Source organism: Coregonus lavaretus (assembly GCF_964263955.1).
Source record: "Coregonus lavaretus genome assembly, chromosome: 36".
NCBI classification, from domain to species: domain Eukaryota; kingdom Metazoa; phylum Chordata; class Actinopteri; order Salmoniformes; family Salmonidae; genus Coregonus; species Coregonus lavaretus.
Window position 1 is genome coordinate 22,879,023 of NC_140023.1, and position 17,755 is coordinate 22,896,777.

General features: G+C 43.9%; 2 protein-coding genes across 3 annotated transcripts in view; one reads left to right on the forward strand and one right to left on the reverse strand.

Moving 5' to 3' along the window:
- Window positions 1–2,014, forward strand: part of LOC311110828 (E3 ubiquitin-protein ligase MARCHF5) — a 38,759-nt gene extending 36,745 nt beyond the window's left edge. For both annotated transcript variants that reach the window (XM_084153411.1, XM_084153412.1), the window contains exon 6: window positions 187–2,014. In XM_084153411.1, the coding sequence (XP_084009537.1) occupies window positions 187–303 (117 nt within the window). In that variant the 3' untranslated portion in view covers window positions 304–2,014. The remainder of the gene's footprint in view (window positions 1–186) is intronic.
- A 1,742-nt stretch (window positions 2,015–3,756) lies between these two features.
- Window positions 3,757–17,755, reverse strand: part of LOC311110826 (insulin-degrading enzyme-like) — a 44,135-nt gene continuing 30,136 nt past the window's right edge. The window contains exons 18-25 of the mRNA XM_084153406.1: window positions 16,929–17,020; window positions 16,179–16,290; window positions 13,459–13,626; window positions 12,968–13,240; window positions 7,065–7,126; window positions 5,141–5,213; window positions 4,986–5,053; window positions 3,757–4,840 (exon numbers count right to left, since the gene is read on the reverse strand). Coding sequence (XP_084009532.1) covers window positions 4,745–4,840; window positions 4,986–5,053; window positions 5,141–5,213; window positions 7,065–7,126; window positions 12,968–13,240; window positions 13,459–13,626; window positions 16,179–16,290; window positions 16,929–17,020 — 944 coding nt within the window. The 3' untranslated portion in view covers window positions 3,757–4,744. The remainder of the gene's footprint in view (window positions 4,841–4,985; window positions 5,054–5,140; window positions 5,214–7,064; window positions 7,127–12,967; window positions 13,241–13,458; window positions 13,627–16,178; window positions 16,291–16,928; window positions 17,021–17,755) is intronic.

Consider the following 17,755-nt stretch of genomic DNA (forward strand, 5'->3'; position numbering starts at 1 on the left):
ACGATCTGCCAACTTATATCTGTAGCGTCCGAACAGTTTGGGCTACACACTAATACGACCCCTTTGTGGAAAGGTGAGACTCTCACGAACACATGTAGTTTGTTTTGCTCTATGATGCCCACAGGCCTCACAAGACTCCACCACCCCCCCCAACCTGAGCTTTTGTTCTTTATGCCCTGTCTGCAGGGTGGGATCGCGTTTGTGGCCGTCAAGGGAGCGTTTAAGGTGTACTTCAAACAGCAGCAGTACCAGAGGCAAGCCCACCGCAAGATCCTCAACTTCCCAGAGGCAGAGGAGGCCTGAGAAGGCCCTGGACAGACACACTGACACACAGGGGGAGGGGATGGAGAAGAACAGTGAACTCTGAGCAGGAACACTGTCGGACAGACAGATTGACGGACACAGGGATCATTGGCGCCCCCTACCTCTTATACCCCTCCGAGCAGCCTCGCCTCACATTATGTTTCTGCTCTCTGTGGAGTCGTTGTCCTATGCTGCTGACATTCATGCTGTATGACTATCGCCATAATCTATTGCGTTTTTAAAACTTTAACACACGTACACTAATACAGACATGCGTGCAGGCAGAGACACATGCTCATGCATATTGCACACAGGAATGTGACTTGTGTTTTTGTGACTGCCGTGTTGCAGTAGCGAGTTTGGAGTATTATATTATTTATTTTTTTACATAACCAGTGCTTGTTGTATTTTCAGAAGATAAATCTGGGACACGTGTAATTATTAGGCAGGAAAGTTTTATAAATCATTTTTGAAATTTTGTTTGCAAATGTGAGGGGTTTAATGAGGAATATTGTTTTCCTGTATTGAATGTGTTTTAAGAGATAAATAAGACTAAAGTATCTTTATCACTAAGAGATTATTATTTGAAGGAAGGAAGATCATCTTACCTGCTCCCTTCAGACATTGTTGCCACTCATGTTTCCATTGGTAAATATCCCCAGGCTTGTGACTGAAAAAACATGGTCATCATCATTAATCTCCTATTTAGAAGCACAGTACAAACCTCGTAACAAAGTGTGATTGTCTGTACATACAGTAGTTGCAGAATAAGTGAAGTATTGGATGACATTTTCTAGGGTGTTTTTACTCCTATGCCTTGAAGTGTTCGCATTCATTGTTTGTAGATGATTTTGTTTAATTGTTGGTACTTAACCCTAATTGCTCCTGTAAATCGCTCTGGATAAGAGCGTCTGCTAAATGACTAAAATGTAATCTATAAGCATCTATAATCCTACAGCTCACTTCTACCTTTCATATGAAATACTCAATAAGAATCAGTGCACAGATGTCTTCTACTCATGGGATGAGCACGAATGTGATGTGCAAGCCCGCAGTTGGGAGGTGGGTAAATGGATCAGATCTGACACATGCAGCATTGCCTTTTAAATTAGCAAAAATTGATGGCATGCTGTCTACTGAACGAAGGCGTGACTGACTCGTGTAACATCTCATATTTTAACCCAAATCACATACGCCACAGATACATCCTTGCTAACACCTGCTTTGTTTATTTTAGTGCATTTGGCTCAAGGCAGCCATAGAATGGGATGTAATTACAACTATATTTCTAGAAGTGCTCTAGAACTATATAGAACCAGTACACAGGTGGTCCAGTGGTCTAAGCCGCTGCAATATGGGTTTGAATCTGGTCCACTGCTATTTGTAGCAACTCTCCATCTATCCTGTCCAATAAACAAAAAATGTGAGTGGAACTGCCCCACTCATTAAAAAAACAAACGGTATACAATATACGACTTGAAAAAAGGCATGCCATAAACCAACCACTAGAATATGTAATGTTAATCTCTCTCTTAGCTGTGTCTGGTAGACAGATGTAATCTATGTGGTCAGCTCAGCTTTTAAATTCAAGGTAAAAAAAAAAAAAACATGCCAAGCGTGAGGAAGTTGTATATTACATGGATTGTACAGACATTGCTTCTACATTTATAATTTCATGATCGATTATAAATGTATTTTTTCTAACCTTGAAGTGGATGTGTTGAGTTCATTCTAAGGTCCAGATGCACACTGTAGGACAAATTCCATAGACATGAACAAGGGGCTATCACAGTTCTTAGTATATTGCTGAAAGATAACACCTTCGGTGTGTTCTTCTGAGATACAAATCCTGTGTTGACTGATATTGGAGTCTATCTTTTAATAACAGACAACTATTGTTCCAGTATACAGTCATTTATTAGTTATAAACACACAGGAGGAAATAAAAAATAAAATAAACTCAAGACTTAAGCACTCCTGCATTACTGAGCCATGAACATGTCTGCAGCAACTCAACCAGCCAATTTACAGCAGTGTCCACTGACAGTCTCGCTGAACCTCCTTCCATTTGAAGAGTTTCATATGATCTGGCTGGTATTCAGTAGGGCACACCGTAGCAAAACAATTTTGCAACTGAAAGTCAAAACAAGCATTTCTTATTTCAGTAGTCCCTCCGTCTGTCAGTTTTCTTCTGTTTGGTGCCTAATGAATACAACCCAGTTTCGCAAAATGAACCCACACAGTTATTCCCATGTTCGAGTCTATACTGATTACTTATGGAAACTATTGAGGAAAAACTGGTTGGTTTCCCCCTAAATACATTAGCAAGCAGTGACAACTACTGGTTGCCAGAGACTGTTAGTCCTACAAAAGGAACACTGACTGCAGATCAGTTATTGGTCCCTACCATTGTAGGGTGGCCACTGCTAAGCACTGAACCCAAACCAGTGGAATTCAAGGGAATGTTCAGTCAGTGTACAGCTGTACTTCGTGTGGAAAGAGCACCTTTGGGTTCAGTTTGAGCATAAATCCATAAGAAATGCCAGTTTCTACCTAGTGGTTAAACACATTACGTTAACGTTGCAGTTGATATATATAGGCCTGAGAACATATGGGAGACCACATAAAGCTGACATTTGCTGTATCAAAGAGTGGTTGGTGCCAGCGGTAGTTTGACTTGGCAATGCTTGTTAACACCTGAGACTAGGCCATGGTGTAGACACAGACATGGCACTGGCATTAGTACTATCCATGCATCACATACCACTCAGAAAAAGGTCAGTTCCACCTTTCAATATGTGTCCGTTTTTAGGCTGGATGAGAGCAAGGACTCAAGAATGCAGTGTCCCCCGCTTCTATATAACAGTACAGAGGCCATGTGTGTTTCAAGCCACACTGCTCTTAGGTTCCCCAGTTTATTGCTTAGTGAGAAGTGCATATTTAGAAACACAGGCCTGACTACACAGTCACCCTCCATCCATAAGCCTCTTTTGAAACCCTTCAGACAAAACATGATTCTTTTAAAAGGGTGTCCTGAGAAAAGACCAGATTGAAAATCTGTTTACCCCACCAGACATTCTATAACAGTCCTTTATGTTTTTCTGAAGGATAGCATCTTTAAGACTGCAATGACCCTGTTCCAAGTCTGACCCACAGAGTAAAACTCCAGAGACTGCTGTGGTGTGTATCCAGCTGACTGCTCCATCCATAGAGTTTTATCTCTATTGCTCCAGATTTGTAATATACCATCTTCACTGCCAGAGAATGACCAATAATCACCCACCCCCCTCCCCCTCACCCACCTTTAAGGTACAAGCTAAGTCTCAAACGGAGAAAGATGGGGGGGGGGCCTATGCAAGAATCACTAGTCGAACACAACCAGATTAAAATATGAATGATACATGAACAAGAATAAAAGCTATAAAATTACAAATGTATACCTCCAACAAGTAATTAACAAATTACAGACGTTTATTTTTCTTCAATCTCAAATAAAAGCAAAAAGCAAAAGATTAGCGGGACCCTGAGATGATGCTTGGATAATACAACCCTATAGAACACATTAGTTCAAAATAAAAGCTTCATGAACACACCTCTCCACCAAATTAGCAGTTTTAAAACAGCTCCTCCAAAGGGCCTTGACATTTTACTAGTTTAAAAAATAAATAGATCCAGATCTCAAAACCTGTACATCATGGATTAAAATAGAATAATTTCCATAAGGCTGATATAATAGGTGTGTCAAACTGAAATTGTGTCTAAAATAGTGTTGCACATTAATCTTATTTAAACACAGTGTCTTTGTGATAACAATTCAGGGAGTTGTCACTGTGCCTTGATGCGTCGCACGAGTACATAAGAAAGAAAGAAGTATGTGTCCAGCGTGTCTAAAATGATATTAAGTGCACCCTTTGTAGAGCGAACCTCAACAGCTTCACATAATCATCATTAACCAACGGTTTACTCTCACCACAGTAGCATGTCCTGTAGCTAAATCGACTAAAAACACATTATGAAGTGTCAAGGGGTACTTGTACTGGTTTACAGGGTTCTGGCCTTGTGGTTCTTTAAGTTAGTACTATTCCTCTATAATTATAATATGAGCCCTGCTTCAACAGTCTATACATTGTCGGGAATGTGTGTTGGTGGAGTTTTCCATGAGACTAAAATTAGGTGAGTTTTTGTGTGTGACCTCTACTCTTACAAGGAGCTATGATGAGATCCACAGCCAAGTTGTGGGAATCGCACACATTTCCAAGCACCTCTAGTGGCCTCCAGCCTATCACACACACAGATACATAAACACAGAGAAACACACATGCAGGCTTAGTCAGATGAGTGTGTTGCTGACTCCAGTTGCCTCAGGGGGAATAGATGGACAGAGCAGGGTCCACCCCACAGTGCTCCCATGCTACTCTGGGGGCAGGGCTGCCCGGTCCGCTCACAGTTTGGCAGCCATGAAGTTGATGTGGGGCTTGGCCAGGGGAAAGAGCGGAAGGCTCCTCTTGAACTCGTTCATGTCCTGCACCAATGTAGGCTGTACACAGAGGGAGCGAGATGGACAGGTCAGTATATTACAGACATAACACACACATCACATTGCCCCAAAAGTTTCATCATTCTGCCAATTCTCTATCACAGACACACACCCCTCCTGTATTATAAAAGGATAACTACATTACCTGTGGCAAGGAGGGGGCAGGGACCAGGTTGACGTCATTCTGGGCAGGGAACTCTCCCACGACTGGGCCTAAACAAAGGACAGAGACATTTAAACTGTTAAACAGTCAAAGCAACCCCCACCCCAAAAACTCTCCATCACTAGTACAGTACTCACAGGAGTCCATCTCCCTAGACAGGACGTGCACAGACACCTTGTGCCTCTTGGGTGCGTCCACAGCCAACAGATCCTACAGAGAGAGACAGGAGTTAGATAGAGACACCGAGAGAAGAGACAGACAATTTAATTGAAGCCTCTATTAAGGTCACTGTCTGCGGAAAATGAATTATATTGGGGTGAAGAAATGTTCCAGTCTTCTGCATCAGAACAAAGTGAATTCCACAGTCATAAATCTGTGGAGCGGGGAAAATATGGTGAAATGTATTACACAATGAAAATATTCTGTATGGGGCCTGTGCTGCTTCTGCTGAGATATAAATATAGGAAGTCTTTCATTGCTTCAGTATCCTTGGCCCCCTTATCCCCTTGAAACACACCACCCTGACGGTGACGCAACCCCTCGTTATGGTTGTAGATCAGTGGCGTTCGGTGCAGTTTAATATGAAGGAGGACGATTTTTTAATTTATTTTAATGAGCATAGCCTTATTTCTATTACAGCATATCTGACTGTCATTCATATTTCATTTATCCAGTTCAATGTAACAGTGACACATTCAATACAGCCTTGCACACTCTTGCCTGCATCTAGCTGATATAGGGTGTAATCATTAGTCCAACAGTTGTAAATGAGAATTTATACTGGACAAATTCAGGTATGTTTATCCCAGTTTCGTTCCGTTTGCTTCTGTTTAAGAAACGTTTTTCAACAGAATCGGCGGAATGAATACACCCCTGCTCACGCGTAAACACAGTTTACTTTCATAGCAGCCACGTTGCATTCCTTCTCATATCTATGCGCGCTCCTCCTCTCAACTTTTCCTTCGCTTGTGGACTTCAATGCACAACACGTGACCAGGCGAAAAAAACCTTCCAAACCATATCATAACCGCTACACACCGCTTACATCGTTGTCACCATATTAGCTAAAGTAATGTCATAGTCAACATAGCTAATAGAACTGATGCATTAGTAAACCCACTATAATCATGCAGTAACGTTAGTGTACAGTCAGTAAGAAGTTTAGCACTAAATAAGTAAAACCAAAAGCTTACCTTGACTTGGAAGAGTTCCAGTGTTGTGTTGGATAGTCATAGCCAGCTAGCTAACATAGCATCCCTCTGTTTGAGCAGGGTGTTTAAGTAGGCTAAACTAGCTAGCTGCATTTGCTAGCTAAGTGAAACTGAAAAGAAAAGAAACTCTTGCTTCTCCTTCATTTGAGGAAATTAATTAGTTCAAAACAGTTCTACTATTGTCTTTCTCTCGCTTTGAGTCAATCACATTTTATGCACTGCAGTGCTAACTAGCTGTAGCTTATGCTTTCAGTACTAGATTCATTCTCTGGTCCTTTGATTGGGTGGACAACATGTCAGTTCATGCTGCAAGAGCTCTGATAGGTTGGAGGACATCCTCCAGAAGTTGTCATAATTACAGTGTAAGTCTATGGAAGGGGGTGAGAACCATGAGCCTCCTAGGTTTTGTATTGAAGTCAATGTACCCAGAGGAGGACGGAAGCTAGCTGTCCTCCGGCTACACCATGGTGCTACCCTACAGAGTGCTGTTGAGGCTACTGTAGACCTTCATTACAAAACAGTGTGTTTTAATCAATTATTTGGTGACGTGAATATATTTAGTATAGTTTAATCAAAAAAAATATACTTTTTAAATGTTTTAAAAATTATGTTTGTATGAAATTCACTGAGGAGGATGGTCCTCCCCTTCCTTCTCTGAGGAGCCTCCACTGTTGTGGATATTCTGTGAGCACAGCATATCGTGTCAGTGTCACCTCCACAGCTATGAATAGAACCAGGACGTGGAGGATAAGAGTGGTGGGGGAATAAATGAAACAAGGTGCCATCTTTCAGGGAGGACAGATTGAACAACACACCTGCATACAGAAGATGGATGATGAGAGCTACTCACCCGGTAGAACTGTACAATGTTTTCTTTCGTGAACGTCTTCAGATAGGCCACTTCAATGTTATCTAGAAAACAACAGGAAACACTCAGGATTAACGGTCGATGATTTGAGATATCACTACAGCTTTGACCAAAACAAATATGTATGCATGAATGTAGAACAGAACTGGTGGCAAAGTCCTTACATACTCATCACAAGTAGGATACCAGTGATGGGGGGAATCGAAAGTTACATATCGGAATATTATTTTTTGATGATATATCGTATCGTTTTGACAACGTCGCAATATTTTTGCACTAGTTGGCTGTACCTGCACCAAAACTCCAGTATTTTTCCTTCATAGCTTGTTCTCCATCTTTTTATCTTGGCCAGGTCGCAGTTGTAAATGAGAACTTGTTCTCAACTGGCTTACCTGGTTAAATAAAGGTGAAAAAATAAAAAAATAAGTGGGGAGACAATTTGTTCTCAGGACTTTTATTTTCATGACTGATCAAAACTGCACTGCTCAAAAAAATAAAGGGAACACTAAAATAACACATCCTAGATCTGAATGAATGAAATAATCTTATTAAATACTTTTTTCTTTACATAGTTGAATGTGCTGACAACAAAATCACACAAAAATTATCAATGGAAATCAAATGTATCAACCCATGGAGGTCTGGATTTGGAGTCACACTCAAAATTTAAGTGGAAAACCACACTACAGGCTGATCCAACTTTGATGTAATGTCCTTAAAAAAGTCAAAATTAGGCTCAGTAGTGTGTGTGGCCTCCACGTGCCTGTATGACCTCCCTACAACGCCTGGGCATGCTCCTGATGAGGTGGCGGATGGTCTCCTGAGGGATCTCCTCCCAGACCTGGACTAAAGCATCCGCCAACTCCTGGACAGTCTGTGGTGCAACGTGGCGTTGGTGGATGGAGCGAGACATGATGTCCCAGATGTGCTCAATTGGATTCAGGTCTGGAGAACGGGCGGGCCAGTCCATAACATCAATGCCTTCCTCTTGCAGGAACTGCTGACACACTCCAGCCACATGAGGTCTAGCATTGTCTTGCATTAGCAGGAACCCACGGCCAACCGCACCAGCATATGGTCTCACAAGGGGTCTGAGGATCTCATCTCGGTACCTAATGGCAGTCAGGCTACCTCTGGCGAGCACATGGAGGACTGTGCGGCCCCACAAAGAAATGCCACCCCACACCATGACTGACCCACCGCCAAACCGGTCATGCTGGAGGATGTTGCAGGCAGCAGAATGTTCTCCACGGCGTCTCCAGACTCTGTCACGTCTGTCACATGTGCTCAGTGTGAACCTGCTTTCATCTGTGAAGAGCACAGGGCGCCAGTGGCGAATTTGCCAATCTTGGTGTTCTCTGGCAAATGCCAAACATCCTGCACGGTGTTGGGCTGTAAGCACAACCCCCACCTGTGGACGTCGGGCCCTCATACCACCCTCATGGAGTCTGTTTCTGACCGTTTGAGCAGACACATGCACATTTGTGGCCTGCTGGAGGTCATTTTGCAGGGCTCTGGCAGTGCTCCTCCTGCTCCTCCTTGCACAAAGGCGGAGGTAGCAGTCCTGCTGCTGGGTTGTTGCCCTCCTACGGCCTCCTCCACGTCTCCTGATCTACTGGCCTGTCTCCTGGTAGCGCCTCCATGCTCTGGACACTACGCTGACAGACACAGCAAACCTTCTTGCCACAGCTCGCATTGATGTGCCATCCTGGATGAGCTGCACTACTTGAGCCACTTGTGTGGGTTGTAGACTCCGTCTCATGCTACCACTAGAGTGAAAGCACCGCCAGCATTCAAAAGTGACCAAAACATCAGCCAGGAAGCATAGGAACTGAGAAGTGGTCTGTGGTCACCACCTGCAGAACCACTTCTTTATTGGGGGTGTCTTGCTAATTGCCTATAATTTCCACCTGTTGTCTATTCCATTTGCACAACAGCATGTGACATTTATTGTCAATCAGTGTTGCTTCCTAAGTGGACAGTTTGATTTCACAGAAGTGTGATTGACTTGGAGTTACATTGTGTTGTTTAAGTGTTCCCTTTATTTTTTTGAGCAGTGTAGTTTTCTCATGGCTCCCTCTTGTCACTGCAGCAGACATATAGTGAGCAATACTGTTTGGAACATTGAAAGTGCAATGAAATCACAGTATCGATTTGCAATACATATCGGCGCCTAAGTATTGTGAGAATATTGTATCATGAGGTCCCTGGCAATTTCACTTTCGCAGTCAAAAAGCCAGCAGAGATCTACCGCTCAGATTCTTTTCATTTCTTTACCTAATAAAAACAGTTCTGTAGGAATGGGGTTTGTGCAGTAGGCCTAATACATTATCACAGCATATTGGCTATATGTCTGCCGATATTGTTCTTCTCAGACCATATTATACTGAAAACTCTATGCGAAGGAGCTGTTTCATGCTGCATGATGCAAATTGTGGTCACACCAGATACTGACTGGTTTTCTGATCCACGCCCCTAAAAAAAAAACGGTATTCCCAGTCATGTGGAAACCATGAATTTCAGTTGCCTGATTTCCTTATATGAACTGTAATTCAGTCAAATCTTTGAAATTGCTGCATGTTGCATTTATAGTTTTGTTCAGTGTATATTTCAAAACTTGAGCTTTGATAACTAAATAAATCAGTTGGTGTAGCACTTGTGAGGCGAGGTTGAGCATAAATTGAAATAATTCGATTTTTTATTTTACTGGACTGATGGTATCTGCATCTGATGGTCATGGTGCTTTCAAGACAACTGGGAACTATGGGAAAAACAAGGTAAAATCATGACGTCAGTGATCTTCAGGCCGGAGCTCTAGAAAGATGACCGAGCTTCAGACTTGGAATTCTGAGTTGGATGACCGTTCAAACAATTTTCCCCCAGTCGGATTTCATTTTTTTCAGAGTTCCCAGTTGTCTTGAACGCACTGAAGTCAGAAGTCGGAGATGTCCAAGTTCCCAGTTGTTTTCAACACGGCATTAGTCTCAGCGGAGGCATTAGTCTCTCCTTCCTTTCCTCCGGTGAGACTGACCACAGAGGGGGGGACACCATCTTCTCAAGTCGCAAAGCATCTGCCTCATGCACAAATTCATGTTGTTCCTATGACCAGACAAAGTGAAATATTCCAAGATATTAAAATAGACATGATGAGCTGCTAGTAATAATAAAAAACGCAGGGCTATTGATACACTTAGCTACTAATTCATTGCAGCTGCAGTGCGAGTGGTAGTATGGAGAAGCACGTTTTATGTTTTGTAATAGTGTTGAATAAAAACAGTGTTGACAGTGCTGAATACAAACTAAATCATGAACTCACTCATAAAAACAGCAGCTCTTTGCTATATTCTTTGACAGTCTCGCGCTCTGGTCATGGTTTTTAAAATCTATGAAATCTCATGTAGGCTAGTATCAAACTTTGCTGGAAGCTATAGGCACGGTGATTTGAGCTATCCGATTGGCCAGCGCAGTAGACACACTCGATTTAGCCACAGATCATCCAGTTCGCCGGGTAGGCAGAGTTTGTCTTTTGAGACAAATTAAAAGGTTAAAAATGGGAAAACCTTACCTACCCGGTGTGCAGGGCTTCTAAATCAAGTGCACTTACCGCCAACTGCGCTTTATCATTGGACTTTCTACAGAAATGTTTGGTGATCGACTAGAAATGTCTTGAAGATCGACCAGCCGATCGTGATCGACCGGTTGGTGACCAATGCCCTACAGGATCACCAGCCACCCCGACCGTACAATGTTCCACTATTGACAAGGCTCCACTTCCTATCATGACATTAGTATTGACGGTTGCTGCCCTCAGTCTTCTCCCATCCTCTTTCCCTCTAACAATGAGAACATTGATGGTTATCATCACCTCTCCCTAATTAGCGTTCTGGATCACACAGGGGTTTATGGCAGATTACCAGCCCATTACAATCCATAATAGCACTCAGGAGAAAGCTGCAAGGGCGAGGTGTGCTCCGGGAGTTTATTCTGGGGCCTAATCATTGCTAATTTCTGCGGCAGGTAGCTCCGAGACAGCAACAACCTTCCTTTCCCTCAGGGATCCTCCAGAATGTCAATATAAATAAATGTACAGTGGATATAAAAAGTCTACACACCCCTGTTAAAATGCCAGGTTTTTGTGATGTAAAAGAATGAGACCTATAATGTGAACAATTCAATTGAAAAACAAACTGAAATCTTTGAGGGGGAAAAATAAAAAACTCACAATAACCTGGTTGCATAAGTGTGCACACCCTTAAACTAATACTTTGTTGAAGCATCTTTTGATTTTATTACAGCACTCAGTCTTTTGGGGTATGAGTCTATTAGCATGGCACATCTTGACGTGGCAATATTTGCCCACCTATCTTTGCAAAAGCGCTCCAAATCTGTCAGATTGCGAGGACGTCTCCTGTGCACAGCCCTCTTCAGATCACCCCAGAGATGCTCAATTGGATTCAGGTCTGGGCTCTGGCTGGGCCATTCCAAAACGTTAATCTTCTTCTGGTGAAGCCAGGCTTTTGTGGATTTGGATGTGTGCTTTGGGTCGTTGTCGTGCTGAAAGGTGAACTTCCTCTTCGTCTTCAGCTTTCTAACGGAAGCCTGAAGGTTTTGTGCCAAAATTGCCTGGTATTTGGAACTGTTCATAATTCCCTCCACCCTGACTAAGGCCCTGGTTCCAACTGAAGAAAAACAGCCCCAAAACATGATGCTGCCACCACCACCATGCTTCACTGTGGGTATGGTGTTCTTTGGGTGATGTGCAGTGTTGTTTTTGCACCAAACATACATTTTGGAATTATGGCCAAAAAGTTCAACCTTGGTTTCATCAGACCATAACACATTTTCCCACGTGCTTTTGGGGGACTTGATGTTTGTTTTTGCAAACTTCAGCTGAGCTTGGATGTTTTTCTTTGTAAGAAAAGGCTTCAGTCTTGCCACCCTACCCCATAGCCCATTCATATGAAGAATACGGGAGATTGTTGTCACATGTAGCACACAGCCAGTACTTGTCAGAAATTCCTGCAGTTCCTTTAATGTTGCTGTAGGCCTCTTGGAAGCCTCCCTGACCAGTTTTCTCCTCGTCTTTTCATACATTTTGGAGGGACGTCCAGTTCTTGGTAATGTCTCTGTTGTGCCATATTTTCTCCACTTGATGATGACTGTCTTCACTGTGTTCCATGGTATATGTAATGCTTTGGAAATTATTTTGTACCCTTCTCCTGACTGATATCTTTCAACAATGAGATCCCTCTGATGCCTTGGAAGCTCTCTGCGGACCATGGCTTTTGCTCTGAGATGGAACTAAGAAAATGTCAGGAAAATCCTACTAGAACAGCTGAACTTTATTTGTGATTAATCAGTCACTTTAAATGATGGCAGGTGTGTAATGACTTCTATTTAACATGAGTTTGAATGTGATTGGTTAATTCTGAACACAGCCACATCCCCAGTTATAAGAGGGTGTGCACACTTATGCAACCAGGTTATTGGAAGGTTTTTATTTTTCATTTTTCCCCCCTCGAAGATTTCAGTTTGTTTTTCTATTGAATTGTTCACATTATAGGTCACATTAACAGTGGAAAAAGTTCTGACATGATTTATCTTTGTCCCTTCTTTTACATCACAAAAACCTGGCATTTTAACAGGGTTGTGTAGACTTTCTATATCCACTGTATATCTCACTCAAAACACCTATTCATATAACAAGGCCTCCTAGCAGTTATAATATGAGGAGGATCAGGAGGAATATCCATTTAGTCGACACTAACTCACCAAACTACCCACAGATTTCACTTGGAAAAAGCTCTTAAGCCTCTAGCCCAGGTAAAGGAAGAGGTGTGTATTCACAAGTGCATATTGCACATTGTGTGTCTGCACATGCTCACCTCTGTCGAAGTTGTACTGCTGGGAGATGATCTCCCCCCAGTACATGGCACACTCGGCGGCCAGCTTCTTGGGCTTGTCCAGGCGGCGGATGGCCAGGGCCTGGATGTGTTTCTGGAAGGCCTCGTCGTTCATTTCCTCCACAGACTTCTCCGTGGCTTTTAGGAAGGCCTCCACCCGGCTCTCCAGGTAGTGGGGGGCCTTCTCCGACTGGATGATGAAGCGCAGGCCCTGGACCCCGTTAGCGCGCCGCGGACCGCTAAACACTATGTACCCTGAGGAGAGTGAAAGTCTTTAACAATGCACTGTAAATTCTGGAACGTGTGTATGTGTTTAACTGCATGCATGTAGTTTACTGTCCCCTTTTCACTGCAGGGTTTTGAGTTCAAGTGTGTTTGAGTACTTTACAAAGGACCTTTTCACAGGAGGTAATTTCCCCCCCCCCCTGCCTATCTGGACCGGTCTCCACTGGAGTGTGTGTGAGTGGTCTTACCCAACTGTTCCTTGGTGCGCAGTGTGTTGAAGCAGGGCTCAGAGATGATCTGACAGAAGAGCTCCAGCAGCATGTTGTTGTGGGTTGTCTGCATGTCTGTCTGGTAGTAGATCTCTATGCCACAGTTGTTGTGCACCTCGTTCCTCTGCTGGTACACATACCAGCCACCTGGAAGGCACAGACAGCAGGGTCGTAGTCATTAGGGCACATAATGGAAAAGGTTCCAAATGTTTTGCAAGGAAAAAAGAAAACAAGTGTTTCTTATTGGACAAGTCCAGGTAGTACATCCCTGTTTCAGTCCATTTGGTGCCTAATAAATACACTCGGTGGACAGTTTATTAGGTATACCACCCCGTTCACGAAAATGGTTCTCTCCTACAGAGAGTGAGTCACGTGGCCATGGCTTGCTATATAAAGCAGGCAGACCAGCATCGAGGCATTCAGTTACTATTCGATTGAACGTTAGAATGGGAAAAACGTGTGATCTAAGCAACTTTAAGCGTGGTATGATCGGTGCCAGGCGCGCCGGTTCCAGAATCTCAGAAACGGCCAGCCTCCTGGGCTTTTCACGCACGACAGTGTCTAGGTTTTACCAAGAATGGTGTGACAGCCTCCCGAGTGGCGCAGCGGTCTAAGCGGCATCACTACAGACTGGGGTTCGATCCCAGGCTGTGTCGCAACGGCTGTGACTGGGAGTCCCATTGGGCGGCGCACAATTGGCCCAGCGTCATCCGGGTTAGGGGAGGGTTTGGCCGGGGGGGCTCCTTGTGTCGGACCGGATGCCTGCAAGCTGACTTCGGTCGTCAGTTGAACGATGTTTCCTCCGACACATTGGTGCAGCTGGCTTCCGGGTTAAGCGAGTGGGTGTTAAGAAGCGTGGCTTGGCGGTTCATGTTTTGGAGGACGCATGCCTCAACCTTCGCCTCTCCCGAGCCCGTTCGGGAGTTGCAGCGATGAGACAAGATCGAAATTGGGGGTAAAAAATAAATAAATAAATAAATAAATAAATAAATAATAATAATAATAATAATAATAATGGTGCGACAAACAAAAAACATTCAGTCAGCGGCAGTCCTGTGGGCAAAGCAGCTTGGCAAGAATCATGCAAGCTAACAGGCGGGCCACAAACAGAAATAACGACGCAGTACAACAGTGGTGTGCAGAACAGCATCTCGGAACGCACAACTAGTCAGTCCTTGTCACGGATGGGCTATTGCAGCAGACGACCACACCGGGGGGTTCCACTCCTATCAGCTAAAAACAAGAAGAAGCGGCTCCAGTGGGCACGCCATCACCAACACTGGACAATTGAGGAGTGGAAAAACAGCGCCTGGGCCGACGAATCCCAGGTTCCTGTCGCGTCATGCTGATGGCAGAGTCAGGATTTGGCGTAAGCAGCATGAGTCCATGGCCCCATCCTGCCTGGTGTCAACAGTACAGGCTGGTGACGGTGGTTTAATGGTGTAGGAAATGTTTCCCTGGCACACGTTAGGTCCCTTGATACCAATTGAGCAACGTTTCCATGCCCCGAAGAATTCAGGCTGTTCTGGAGGCAAAGGGGGGTCCGACCCAGTACTAGATGGGTGTACCTAATAAACTGAGTGTATATGACCCAGAGTTTATACACATACTGAGGCATCACAATCTTCAAAACACACATTTACTAACCATGCAATACAGAAGGCATGGGCCTCAAACAGCTAACCCAAATGCAAATTCTGTATAACGCCGCATGCGCAACTCAGCAAACATTGAGGCTTAAAAAATGCATTTAGGAATAAGCAACAAGCCCTAAACAACCTAGCCAGTTGATGCACCACCGGCTTAACTGCGAATATACAATTACTAAAGAACATGTTTCGATAGATTTAAAAAGCATAATACAGAAACGTTATATATAGAATTCAGCTAGAGGACAGGAGAGACTAAGCCAACATCACACGTTTTGCTGAGTGGCTGTGAATAGCCGTGTTAAAAGCTTTTCATTGGCACTTTCATTTTTGAGAAGTAGATGCGCAAAAACCCTAGGGACATGTTGAGTTCATTTGGATATTTACTCGCATTTGAGTCCTAAATGATCAAGCAGACTTTGAATGAGGAGAGACGGGTTGGGGAATGCAGCAGGTTGCTTATGCATATCCTTTTCTATGGGGAATGATGTGTCAACAGTTCTCCTCAGAATGGAAAACGTGTGCAGGTGAAGATGAGAGTTAGCAGTTGAAGTATGTGTCTGTAAAAGCTTATGTTATAAGCTTTTTTGTTGGGAAGCTAGAACTCGTGCTCCGTCCAACGGCTAGTTCAGTTTGTGTTTTCAACCCTCAGTCCCAATCCTGCTTCAGTTCCTGGCTGGCCGGCCAGCTGGATCCAGGATGTTTCCAGGTGGCCCAGACAGCTCTGACTTTCCTCTCCGCTCAAGTTACCTAATGTCATCAAAAAAAAGAGTGGCACTGTGGTGCTGTGTGTGTGTTGTTGTGCTGTGTGTGTTTGTGTAAGAGGTTAAGGAAAAGTGTGTGTATTGTATTGCCTAGTGATGTCTGTTTCCCCTTGCTGAGCCTTTCACCCTTGGACATTGGCGGGGCATAGACACTGAGGTTTTACACAAGCACAGGTCCTGACGTAGGCCAGACTGTTGGGTAAGAAACCTTCATCATGGTCACCATGGGGACGGGCATGACTGGCAGGTACCTGAGGAGGAAGGGAATGATGGGCAGTTGACCTACCATCTGGCACCTGCACCTCCCTGTAGCGAATCAACTGGCTTGGTAGGAGGGGCTTGGTGTGGGCTTGATTCATAAGCGTGTCCTCGACCATCTGTATCATGTCTAGAGCAGACTGGAGAAAGAGAGAAAAAAAGAGATAGAGAGAGAAAAGTGAGAGGTGCAAATGATATAAATCAGTGTTGTAAACCACCTTTTTAAATGTGGCAAGATAACTCTTTCCATAGCTAATCTCCCACGTTCTATGGTAAATAGCAGATACCTATCTATAGGTCTTTCCACTGAATCAGAACACTGCTATAATATTCTGTCCACGCAGTACAAGCTCTTTCTAAGGTAATAGGAGTCTCGCAGTGAACTGTGAGTCTCTATGGTGATGAAGTGGACCATTGCCCCCGCTGGTGCATCCAATTCCCTCTCCACTAGACTGTGACACCTCTCCACTGGGCATCATTACCAGAGATAAGGGAGACTGTTCGGCGACGGCTGGGATCTTTTAGAAAGTGTGTGATTTGATCGGAGGATCTTATCAGGGTTTGACAGTGTGTTCACCTTCTGTCACTGCTAGAGGACATTTAAAAGGATTCCACTTAAAACCTATATGGGAGAGGAGCGGCTGCCCGTATAAGCAGTTATAGAACATATCCACATTCAATACATTGAATGTCTCGCTGTGTGTGTATGTGTCTGCCTGCCATTTACAAATGAAGAAAATACAACAGTCTGTCCACTGGAAGGTAAGATCAAACTCACCTCCTTGGTGATGTTGCCATGGAGAAGGGTCTCGATGTGTAACCGTGACAATAGTTGAGATATGAAGGCCTTAAGGCGGGGGAGAGTGACATCTGGAAGACAGATTCAGACGGGAGCAATCAATCACAGAGCCATCATTCTAAATCTATAATCAGGCTAGAACCGAATCAAATGCATCAGTCATGCGGGCTCTTGCTGCCCACCGCATAGCATCCCCGTCATGAACCCGGGCAGAAATGTACGTACACAAACACACTCACCCTAGACACGTTCACAAAAACGTGGAGACATGCAGACACACACACACACACTTCTTCTCTGCGTAGGCTGGTCAATCTGAATTCACACAGTGTCTGACCCAGATTCATTCAGATAGTGGTGAGAAGCAGCCAGGGATGAGTGAGGGGAGGATAGTAGGGAAGGGCCACACACACAGCAGTAGCTTGTCTGTAAAAACCAGGGACAGGGATCTGAGAATGTCTGGAGACCCAGAGAAGGGAAACAGGGGCACCAACTAAAAACATAGGTACGAGGAAGGGCTGGGAAGATACCAGTATCGCAGTACTTGTTAGCGTTGTGGCAAGGAAACAAAACACGAAGCGGATTTAACTTCCTTAGGAAAACCGCCCTAATATTGGAAACAAACATCAGATCAAATATTATTGGTCGCATACACATGTTTAGCAGATGTAGCGAAATGCTTGTGTTCCTAGCTCCAACAGTGCAGTAATATCTAACAATAAACACAAATTTAAAAAAGTAAAAGAAATATTAGGACGAGTCCAGAATATAAATATATATATATATACACTGAACAAAAATATAAA